Source organism: Rhinoraja longicauda, chromosome 17, assembly GCF_053455715.1.
Source record: "Rhinoraja longicauda isolate Sanriku21f chromosome 17, sRhiLon1.1, whole genome shotgun sequence".
NCBI classification, from domain to species: Eukaryota; Metazoa; Chordata; class Chondrichthyes; order Rajiformes; family Arhynchobatidae; genus Rhinoraja; species Rhinoraja longicauda.
The window spans coordinates 44,040,078-44,051,818 of NC_135969.1; the positions used below are offsets into that span (position 1 = coordinate 44,040,078).

General features: G+C 58.3%; 2 protein-coding genes across 9 annotated transcripts in view; one reads left to right on the forward strand and one right to left on the reverse strand.

The window, feature by feature from the left end:
* slmapa (sarcolemma associated protein a) overlaps nucleotides 1-3,946 on the reverse strand; it is a 119,336-nt gene extending 115,390 nt beyond the window's left edge. For all 6 annotated transcript variants that reach the window (XM_078414596.1, XM_078414597.1, XM_078414594.1 and 3 more), the window contains exon 1: nucleotides 2,872-3,946. In XM_078414596.1, coding sequence (XP_078270722.1) covers nucleotides 2,872-3,069 — 198 coding nt within the window. In that variant the 5' untranslated portion in view covers nucleotides 3,070-3,946. The remainder of the gene's footprint in view (nucleotides 1-2,871) is intronic.
* Nucleotides 3,947-4,345: 399 nt separating this feature from the next.
* dennd6a (DENN/MADD domain containing 6A) overlaps nucleotides 4,346-11,741 on the forward strand; it is a 45,725-nt gene continuing 38,329 nt past the window's right edge. For all 3 annotated transcript variants that reach the window (XM_078414601.1, XM_078414602.1, XM_078414603.1), the window contains exon 1: nucleotides 4,346-4,600. In XM_078414601.1, coding sequence (XP_078270727.1) covers nucleotides 4,406-4,600 — 195 coding nt within the window. In that variant the 5' untranslated portion in view covers nucleotides 4,346-4,405. The remainder of the gene's footprint in view (nucleotides 4,601-11,741) is intronic.

Here is an 11,741-nt window from a genome sequence, read left to right on the forward strand (position 1 = left end):
GCTGGAACTCTTGAAAATCTATATTAGCTGGGGGTTCCAAATATAACATTGTGAATTTGCTGAAATATTGTGACTGAGAGGGATGGGAACCGAGGCTTCGAGAGACAGAGGAATAAGGTAAATGGGCAACAACATAGAATACAATGTGAGAAAATGAGAGGTTATCCACCAGATTTTAAAAAAACAGAATGATTGATTTTTTAAAAAATTGGTGACTTGCTGGGAAACATTGTGCAAAAATACCAAAGTTACCTTGTTCACAAGTCACCAGGAACTAACATGCTTGGGAGGCAGGCAATTCGGATTGCAAATTGCACATCAGCCTTTACTGCAAAAAAGGAATCAAGCACACAATATGTCTAATTATAATTACATAAAGCCTGGGCGAGATCACGCCTGATGTGTTGCAGACAATTTTGGTCCCCTTACCTAAAGAAGAAATTACTTTCATTAGGAGTGCAACAGAGATTCATAGGGTGGTAGATCTGTCACATTTGGAGATAGAGAGTAGTAAACACTTGCCAGAATTTAGAAGAATGAGAGTGTCTTCGTGAAAAAGTACAATATTCTTCCAGGATTTGACAGGAGAGATACAGGAAAGACTTAACTCCCACAGTTAAGGAGTCTAAAACAAGCCTCAGTCGCCAAATAAACCCGTGGGCCATTTAGAAATGAAATTAATTTCCCTAATCATTGGATGCGAATCTTTGAAACTGTCAACTTCACATGAAACTCCGTCACTGCCTGAGTTCAAAACTAAGATCAATAGATTTTTTTTGAACAAACGTGCAGCACCAGACTCAGGGACAGCTTCTTCCCCTCCGACATCAGGTCCTTCCATTAGCTAGGGTACTGATTGATTCACCTCCACCCAATGTGGGCATCAGGCCATGTCGAAGGAACGGATGCGCTACGATGCTGAGAACGATATACTGCACTCTTTATCTTCCCCTTTCCTCTATCTGTTGTACTTGAGTGTGAACTGATTACATCTATGTAGGGTATAACTGATCTGTTTGGATAGCATGCATAACAAACCTTTTCATTGTACATGTGATAATAAATCTAAACCAATAATAAACCTAAGCCAGCTAGAGTTCTTGCGTTCAAAGGAATCAATGGATTGGGGACAGTACAGAAAAATGTGTTAGGGTAGAACAATCGTAATTTTGTTGATCCTACCACAACCCGACAGCTGTGCTGAACTACTGTCCACCTCATTGGTGACCCTCGGACAATTCTTGATCGGTCTTTGCTGGCTTTACCTTGCACTAAACGTTATTGCTTTTCATGAATCTTTCCACTGTAAATGGCTCGATTGTAATCATGTATTGTCTTTCTGCTGACTGGGTACCACGCAACAAAAGCTTTTCACTGTACCTCGGTATACGTACAATAAACTAAACTGAACTGAAGGGCGATGCAGACCCAAGGTGCCAAATGTCCTACCCCTCCTCCCATTTCTTATGTTTGTCTGCTCTTATTATTAGAGGAAACAAATTCAACTAGAGGGTGATGCTAGCCTGGATCTTCCTGAATAAAAAGATAGCAAAGATTTAAAGCTTTATTGCAATAAAAAATAACTTGATTGCAAGTTCTAACATGTTTTATGCCCAGTGCTCAGGAGTTAGACATTATAAGTGGGATTAGGCAATATTGCTCTTTTTATGGCCTGCATAATGAGTTGATCTTGCGTGCCATGGATATCCAGGCATGGAGTATATTCAAGACCACAATCAGAGTTTTAGTCACAGTATTGGACAAAGTTTTAGACAGGAACATTGGCATGTAGGAGATCAGTCATATTCTAATCAAATGGTTGGGAAAAAATCCATACTTGCTACTATTTTCCCCACTGTGTTGTTTGTACATTTCTGCAATTCCAGGAACTAGTGTTCTCTCTGTTATCACATCACAAAATACAATAGTTGGTCAATCACAACTAAGCATCTACAATCTATCTAGACAATCATTAGTCCACGATTGCTCAAGTGGATGTTAATTTCCACCCAGTTTACTGTCTCTAAATGGGTCCCAACCGTTGATTTTAAACTGACTTGCCGACGTTATCAGGTTTGTGGATGAAACACAAATCGTGACAGAATTGACAGTTTTCCGCAGATGGAAGAGGGTGCACGGGGCAATGACTGCGGACAGAATAAAAGATAGATATGAGGAAAAAAACAAACAGTCATGGTTATAATTGTTAAGTTATTATATTGCCTGTCAATTGCACCATACTAAGTAAAAGCACATTACTAAAGTTGTGTCAAATATCTACCCTAACCAAATTAAAGTTAAGTGCAAGATCTATTATTATTCACACCTGCAGAAATAGAATAAAGTTTTAGATTGATCACTTTTATCAGAACTCCAATAAAAAATAACTGAACCAAAACACGAATTCAGTTCTCTTCAGATGCTGCCCAACATGCCTAACATTTCTGGATTTATTTGAAATTTCCATCGTCTATGATATTTTCTCATAACTTATCCTTATAGAAATTAAATTAAAATGAAAAGCTGAATATAAAAATCATGATGTGCACACAGAAGAGAGTTCTAAACGTAATTTCCAAACCTAAGAATATATTGTACTGTGATAGAAAAATAAGCAGTGAAAATACCTACTATCTTAGAAGATATAAATGTTCAGAAACTTTTCAATTTGGTGAATTCTATTGACAGTGATTCATAACCGGTCAGTTAAGAGAGTCAATCTCTCTCAAGCGAAATGTTCACTCATTCTAATAAAGGCGACGTTTAACTCGAGAAAATGAGAGTACTGTATATGAGTACAAGCAAACACTCCACCGACAAGTCTGCGAACAACTTTCCCACTTGAACACGGGGAAACTGTTGGGTTCTTACCTTGCCCGTTTTGTGGTCGAACCAGATAAGAGCATGGTTTCTGGAAAGCACTTTGCAGTCGAAAGTGGCGTTATTCTGGGCAGGTCTGCAGCGAGCCACCGACCGACCGATTTTGACAGGTTCGTCCAGGTAGACATGGCGCTCCTGAAAGGGGTGAGAGTTGGGCCGACAGGTGAAGATGGCGAGTGCCGAAGGCATATGGGATTGGTGACGAGCCTCAGTCAATGTGAAGACGGCAAACTCGCCTTCAGCTACTTCCTGATCCAGAATGACAACGTCGTTCAAAGATTAGAAATGATAAAAACAACCCCGGGGTTTGATATCCAGGCGAAAATATTTACACACAACATCCACCAACGATTTCTGTACAAAAAGAAAGATTCATCTTTCATCCACTAATACATCCATCTCGATAAATCAACAGCAATTCGACGCATCTCCTGTTCTTGCTTGCAGATTATTCCACGGGCTCGGAGTTTATTTACCGTCATTTAGATGTTACAACGGTAAAAAGAAATGCCAATAAATAGAAAGTTGTCAGCCGAAGGCGAGAGGCAGCAGCAGCAGCAGCGGGGGTGGTGGTTTCGCCTCAGTTAGCGGGACAAGGTTACCACCGCATTCCCCCTCTCACACACGTTTCAAAGGCTCATGGCCGGGCCTCGGGCCACCGGGTGGCCCCCTCCCCCCGGCTGCGGACACACGCCCGACTCGCTGGCCACCGCCTCTCCCCCGGGCCGACACCAAGGCAACAGTCTAGGCCTCAGGCTTGATCCGCTCGATTCACGGCCGAGTCCAAAGTCATGAACTTGTGAACGCAGCAAAGCCTCGGCTCAGGCTCGGGGGCTGCGTGTAGGACGAGCCGGGGGAGGGAGGAGAGAGTGTGAAGGAGTGAGTGAGGGGAAAGGCGCGCCTTGCAGCCGTGAGGAGGAGGAGGAGGAGGAGGACAGGCCGTTCGTTACTGGCGGAGGAGGAGAAGGAGGACGGAACAGGAACTATTGTCCGCGGGGGTGTTTGCTCTCCGCCGGGCCCCGGACTGTAACACGTCCGCGGCCGATCACTCGCGCCGCCATCGCCTCAGCGACAACCGGGGGGGGGGGGTGGGGGGGGCGGGAGGGGGAGCGCCTGCCGCTGACTGACAGCCGGCCCGTCCAATGGCGGGCCGCGGGACTTCTGGAGGAGGTGGATGCGCCAACCAGGACGGAGCCAGGGGCGGGCGCTGGGTTCGACGCAATGGACCACAGCTCTGCGGCGGGGACAAACAAGAGAGATATAAAGTTATTATTCTGATATTCTACGCAAGTTGAGTATCATCACACACGTGTCATCAAATAAAGTGAAAGGAGGGGGCACCCAAGGAGTGAAGTTGAGGGCAAGAGTGAATGTCAACTCTATTCGTGACGTCAGACGTACAGCGTGGCCGGGTGCGTCATGACGTCAGCGGGAGGGTCGGGCGGACTATTGAATGACGTCATCGCGTCGGGTGGTGTGAGGGCGGGTTGCGTCAGCGCGTCGGGCCTGCCGGAGCGGCGCCGTCATGGCCTTGCGGGCGCTGACCGGCCTCGACCCTGACCCCGATCTGGAGCAGCTACTGGACGTTGCCGCCGTGCTCGGCCCGGCCTTCCTGCGCGACCCCGGCTCCTCTCCGGCCTTGCCCTGGGACGGGTTCGGTGCCTGGGTCCACTGCGTGTGCGTGGTGGGCTTCGACCTGGAGCTGGGGCAGGCTGTGGAAGTGAGTCGGGGGGTCCCACACAGTCTGTCGGTGACGGTCCTGCCCGCTGCTGCAGACAGCCCCGCCGGGAGCTCCCTGCCTCTGAACCCGTATCCCCTTTCTGTACCTCCCTCCCTCCCCTCTCTGAACCCCGCCCCCCCCCCCCCCCCCCCCCGTCCGTCACTGATCTCCCACCCCCCTCTGTCCGGGGATCTCCCTTTCCCCTGATGCCGGCAGGGAGCTCCCTACCTCTGAGCCCTCCCCCACCCTCCCTAAACCCCCCCCTCCCCCACCCTCCCTAAACCCCCCCCTCCCCCACCCTCCCTAAACCCCCCCCTCCCCCACCCTCCCTAAACCCCCCCCCTCCCCAACCCTCCCTAACCCCCCCCCTCCCCAACCCTCCCTAAACCCCCCCCCTCCCCAACCCTCCCTAACCCCCCCCCTCCCCAACCCTCCCTAAACCCCCCCTCCCCAACCCTCCCTAAACCCCCCCCTCCCCAACCCTCCCTAAACCCCCCCCTCCCCAACCCTCCCTAAACCCCCCCCCCTCCCCAACCCTCCCTAAACCCCCCTCCCCAACCCTCCCTAAACCCCCCCTCCCCAACCCTCCCTAAACCCCCCCTCCCCAAACCCCCCCTCCCCCACCCTCCCTAAACCCCCTCCCCCACCCTCCCTAAACCCCCTCCCCCACCCTCCCTAAACCCCCTCCCCCACCCTCCCTAAACCCCCTCCCCCACCCTCCCTAAACCCCCTCCCCAACCCTCCCTAAACCCCCCCTCCCCAACCCTCCCTAAACCCCCCTCCCTAAACCCCCTCCCCAACCCTCCCTAAACCCCCTCCCCAACCCTCCCTAAACCCCCTCCCCAACCCTCCCTAAACCCCCTCCCCAACCCTCCCTAAACCCCCCATCCCCAACCCTCCCATCCCCAACCCTCCCTAAACCCCCTCCCCAACCCTCCCTAAACCCCCTCCCCAACCCTCCCTAAACCCCCTCCCCAACCCTCCCTAAACCCCCTCCCCAACCCTCCCTAAAACCCCCCTCCCCAACCCTCCCTAAACCCCCCATCCCCAACCCTCCCATCCCCAACCCTCCCTAAACCCCCTCCCCAACCCTCCCTAAACCCCCTCCCCAACCCTCCCTAAACCCCCCATCCCCAACCCTCCCTAAACCCCCCTCCCCAACCCTCCCTAAACCCCCCTCCCCAACCCTCCCTAAACCCCCTCCCCAACCCTCCCTAAACCCCTTCCCCAACCCTCCCTAAACCCCTTCCCCAACCCTCCCTAAACCCCCTCCCCAACCCTCCCTAAACCCCCCATCCCCAACCCTCCCTAAACCCCCCCCTCCCCAACCCTCCCTAAACCCCCCTCCCCAACCCTCCCTAAACCCCCCTCCCCAACCCTCCCTAAACCCCCCCTCCCCAACCCTCCCTAAACCCCCCCCTCCCCAACCCTCCCTAAACCCCCCCCTCCCCAACCCTCCCTAAACCCCCTCCCCGACCCTCCCTAAACCCCCTCCCCCACCCTCCCTAAACCCCCTCCCTAAACCCCCCTCCCCCACCCTCCCTAAACCCCCTCCCCCACCCTCCCTAAACCCCCTCCCCCACCCTCCCTAAACCCCCTCCCCCACCCTCCCTAAACCCCCTCCCCCACCCTCCCTAAACCCCCCCTCCCCAACCCTCCCTAAACCCCCCCTCCCCAACCCTCCCTAAACCCCCCCTCCCCAACCCTCCCTAAACCCCCCTCCCCAACCCTCCCTAAACCCCCTCCCCAACCCTCCCTAAACCCCTCCCCAACCCTCCCTAAACCCCCTCCCCAACCCTCCCTAAACCCCCCATCCCCAACCCTCCCATCCCCAACCCTCCCTAAACCCCCTCCCCAACCCTCCCTAAACCCCCCATCCCCAACCCTCCCTAAACCCCCCCTCCCCAACCCTCCCTAAACCCCCCTCCCCAACCCTCCCTAAACCCCCTCCCCAACCCTCCCTAAACCCCTTCCCCAACCCTCCCTAAACCCCTTCCCCAACCCTCCCTAAACCCCCTCCCCAACCCTCCCTAAACCCCCCATCCCCAACCCTCCCTAAACCCCCCATCCCCAACCCTCCCTAAACCCCCCATCCCCAACCATCCCTAAACCCCCTCCCCAACCCTCCCTAAACCCCCTCCCCAACCCTCCCTAAACCCCCCATCCCCAACCCTCCCTAAACCCCCCATCCCCAACCCTCCCTAAACCCCCCTCCCCAACCCTCCCTAAACCCCCTCCCTAAACCCCCCTCCCCAACCCTCCCTAAACCCCAACCCTCCCTAAACCCCCTCCCCCAACCCTCCTAAACCCCCTCCCCAACCCTCCCTAAACCCCCTCCCCAACCCTCCCTAAACCCCCTCCCTAAACCCCCCTCCCCAAACCCTCCTAAACCCCCCATCCCCAACCCTCCCTAAACCCCCTCCCCAACCCTCCCTAAACCCCCTCCCCAACCCTCCCTAAACCCCCTCCCCAACCCTCCTAAACCCCCTCCCCAACCCTCCCTAAACCCCCTCCCCAACCCTCCCTAAACCCCCCTCCCCAACCCTCCCTAAACCCCCCTCCCCAACCCTCCCTAAACCCCCCTCCCCAACCCTCCCTAAACCCCCCTCCCCAACCCTCCCTAAACCCCCTCCCCAACCCTCCCTAAACCCCCTCCCCAACCCTCCCTAAACCCCCTCCCCAACCCTCCCTAAACCCCCTCCCCAACCCTCCTAAACCCCCTCCCCAACCCTCCCTAAACCCCCTCCCCAACCCTCCCTAAACCCCTTCCCCAACCCTCCCTAAACCCCCTCCCCAACCCTCCCTAAACCCCCTCCCCAACCCTCCCTAAACCCCCCATCCCCAACCCTCCCTAAACCCCCCATCCCCAACCATCCCTAAACCCCCTCCCCAACCCTCCCTAAACCCCCCATCCCCAACCCTCCCTAAACCCCCCATCCCCAACCCTCCCTAAACCCCCCTCCCCAACCCTCCCTAAACCCCCTCCCTAAACCCCCCTCCCCAACCCTCCCTAAACCCCCAACCCTCCCTAAACCCCCTCCCCCAACCCTCCCTAAACCCCCTCCCCAACCCTCCCTAAACCCCCTCCCTAAACCCCCTCCCCAACCCTCCCTAAACCCCCCATCCCCAACCCTCCCTAAACCCCCTCCCCAACCCTCCCTAAACCCCCTCCCCAACCCTCCCTAAACCCCCTCCCCAACCCTCCCTAAACCCCCCCCTCCCCAACCCTCCCTAAACCCCCCTCCCCAACCCTCCCTAAACCCCCCCTCCCCAACCCTCCCTAAACCCCCCCTCCCCAACCCTCCCTAAACCCCCCCCTCCCCAACCCTCCCTAAACCCCCTCCCCGACCCTCCCTAAGCCCCCTCCCCCCACCCTCCCTAAACCCCCTCCCCCACCCTCCCTAAACCCCCTCCCCCACCCTCCCTAAACCCCCTCCCCCACCCTCCCTAAACCCCCTCCCCCACCCTCCCTAAACCCCCTCCCCCACCCTCCCTAAACCCCCTCCCCCACCCTCCCTAAACCCCCCCTCCCCAACCCTCCCTAAACCCCCCCTCCCCAACCCTCCCTAACCCCCCTCCCTAAACCCCCTCCCCAACCCTCCCTAAACCCCCTCCCCAACCCTCCCTAAACCCCCTCCCCAACCCTCCCTAAACCCCCTCCCCAACCCTCCCTAAACCCCCTCCCCAACCCTCCCTAAACCCCCTCCCCAACCCTCCCTAAACCCCCTCCCCAACCCTCCCTAAACCCCCCATCCCCAACCCCCCCCTCCCCCACCCTCCCTAAACCCCCCCTCCCCAACCCTCCCTAAACCCCCCCTCCCCAACCCTCCCTAAACCCCCTCCCCAACCCTCCCTAAACCCCCCATCCCCAACCCTCCCTAAACCCCCTCCCCAACCCTCCCTAAACCCCCTCCCCAACCCTCCTAAACCCCCTCCCCAACCCTCCCTAAACCCCCTCCCCAACCCTCCCTAAACCCCCTCCCCAACCCTCCCTAAACCCCCTCCCCAACCCTCCCTAAACCCCCCTCCCCAACCCTCCCTAAACCCCCCTCCCCAACCCTCCCTAAACCCCCCTCCCCAACCCTCCCTAAACCCCCCTCCCCAACCCTCCCTAAACCCCCTCCCCAACCCTCCCTAAACCCCCTCCCCAACCCTCCCTAAACCCCCTCCCCAACCCTCCCTAAACCCCCTCCCCAACCCTCCCTAAACCCCCTCCCAACCCTCCCTAAACCCCCTCCCCAACCCTCCCTAAACCCCCTCCCCAACCCTCCCTAAACCCCTCCCCAACCCTCCCTAAACCCCCTCCCCAACCCTCCCTAAACCCCCCATCCCCAACCCTCCCTAAACCCCCCATCCCAACCATCCCTAAACCCCCTCCCCAACCCTCCCTAAACCCCCCATCCCCAACCCTCCCTAAACCCCCCATCCCCAACCCTCCCTAAACCCCCCTCCCCAACCCTCCCTAAACCCCCTCCCTAAACCCCCCTCCCCAACCCTCCCTAAACCCCCCCTCCCCAACCCTCCCTAAACCCCCTCCCTAAACCCCCTCCCCAACCATCCCTAAACCCCCCTAAACCCCCCATCCCCAACCCTCCCTAAACCCCCTCCCCAACCCTCCCTAAACCCCCTCCCCAACCCTCCCTAAACCCCCTCCCCAACCCTCCCTAAACCCCCTCCCCAACCCTCCTAAACCCCCTCCCCAACCCTCCCTAAACCCCCTCCCCAACCCTCCCTAAACCCCCTCCCCAACCCTCCCTAAACCCCCTCCCCAACCCTCCCTAAACCCCCTCCCCAACCCTCCCTAAACCCCCTCCCCAACCCTCCCTAAACCCCCCCCTCCCCAACCCTCCCTAAACCCCCAACCCTCCCTAAACCCCCCCTCCCCAACCCTCCCTAAACCCCAACCCTCCCTAAACCCCCCCCTCCCCAACCCTCCCTAAACCCCCTCCCCGACCCTCCTCCCTAAGCCCCCTCCCCCACCCTCCCTAAACCCCCTCCCCCACCCTCCCTAAACCCCCTCCCCCACCCTCCCTAAACCCCTCCCCCACCCTCCCTAAACCCCCCCTCCCCAACCCTCCCTAAACCCCCCCTCCCCAACCCTCCCTAAACCCCCCTCCCTAAACCCCCTCCCCAACCCTCCCTAAACCCCCTCCCCAACCCTCCCTAAACCCCCTCCCCAACCCTCCCTAAACCCCCTCCCAACCCTCCCTAAACCCCCTCCCCAACCCTCCCTAAACCCCCCATCCCCAACCCCCCCCCTCCCCCACCCTCCCTAAACCCCCCCTCCCCAACCCTCCCTAAACCCCCCCTCCCCAACCCTCCCTAAACCCCCTCCCCAACCCTCCCTAAACCCCCCATCCCCAACCCTCCCTAAACCCCCCATCCCCAACCCTCCCTAAACCCCCTCCCCAACCCTCCCTAAACCCCCTCCCCAACCCTCCCTAAACCCCCTCCCCAACCCTCCCTAAACCCCTCCCCAACCCTCCCTAAACCCCCTCCCCAACCCTCCCTAAACCCCCCTCCCCAACCCTCCCTAAACCCCCCTCCCCAACCCTCCCTAAACCCCCCTCCCCAACCCTCCCTAAACCCCCCTCCCTAAACCCCCTCCCCAACCCTCCCTAAACCCCCTCCCCAACCCTCCCTAAACCCCCTCCCCAACCTCCCTAAACCCCCCATCCCCAACCCTCCCTAAACCCCCTCCCCAACCCTCCTAAACCCCCCTCCCCAACCCTCCCTAAACCCCCTCCCCAACCCTCCCTAAACCCCCTCCCCAACCCTCCCTAAACCCCCTCCCCAACCCTCCCTAAACCCCCTCCCCAACCCTCCCTAAACCCCCTCCCCAACCCTCCCTAAACCCCCTCCCCAACCCTCCCTAAACCCCCTCCCCAACCCTCCTAAACCCCCTCCCCAACCCTCCCTAAACCCCCTCCCCAACCCTCCCTAAACCCCCTCCCCAACCCTCCCTAAACCCCCTCCCCAACCCTCCCTAAACCCCCTCCCCAACCCTCCCTAAACCCCCTCCCCAACCCTCCCTAAACCCCCTCCCCAACCCTCCCTAAACCCCCTCCCCAACCCTCCCTAAACCCCCTCCCTAAACCCCCTCGCCAACCCTCCCTAAACCCCCTCCCCAACCCTCCCTAAACCCCCTCCCCAACCCTCCCTAAACCCCCTCCCCAACCCTCCCTAAACCCCCTCCCCAACCCTCCCTAAACCCCCTCCCCAACCCTCCCTAAACCCCCTCCCCAACCCTCCCTAAACCCCCTCCCCAACCCTCCCTAAACCCCCTCCCCAACCCTCCCTAAACCCCCTCCCCAACCCTCCCTAAACCCCCTCGCCAACCCTCCCTAAACCCCCTCGCCAACCCTCCCTAAACCCCCTCCCCAACCCTCCCTAAACCCCCCATCCCCAACCCTCCCTAAACCCCCTCCCCAACCCTCCCTAAACCCCCTCCCCAACCCTCCCTAAACCCCCTCCCAACCCTCCCTAAACCCCCTCCCCAACCCTCCCTAAACCCCCTCCCTAAACCCCCTCCCCAACCCTCCCTAAACCCCCTCCCCAACCCTCCCTAAACCCCCTCCCCAACCCTCCCTAAACCCCCTCCCCAACCCTCCCTAAACCCCCTCCCCAACCCTCCTAAACCCCCTCCCCAACCCTCCCTAAACCCCCTCCCCAACCCTCCCTAAACCCCCCTCCCTAAACCCCCTCCCCAACCCTCCCTAAACCCCCTCCCCAACCCTCCCTAAACCCCTTCCCCAACCCTCCTAAACCCCTCCCCAACCCTCCCTAAACCCCCTCCCCAACCCTCCCTAAACCCCCTCCCCAACACTCCCTAAACCCCCTCCCCAACCCTCCCTAAACCCCCTCCCCAACCCTCCCTAAACCCCCCATCCCCAACCCTCCCTAAACCCCCTCCCCAACCCTCCCTAAACCCCCTCCCCAACCCTCCCTAAACCCCCTCCCCAACCCTCCTAAACCCCCTCCCCAACCCTCCCTAAACCCCCTCCCCAACCCTCCCTAAACCCCCTCCCCAACCCTCCCTAAACCCCCTCCCCAACCCTCCCTAAACCCCCTCGCCAACCCTCCCTAAACCCCCTCCCCAACCCTCCCTAAACCCCCCATCCCCAACCCTCCCTAAACCCCC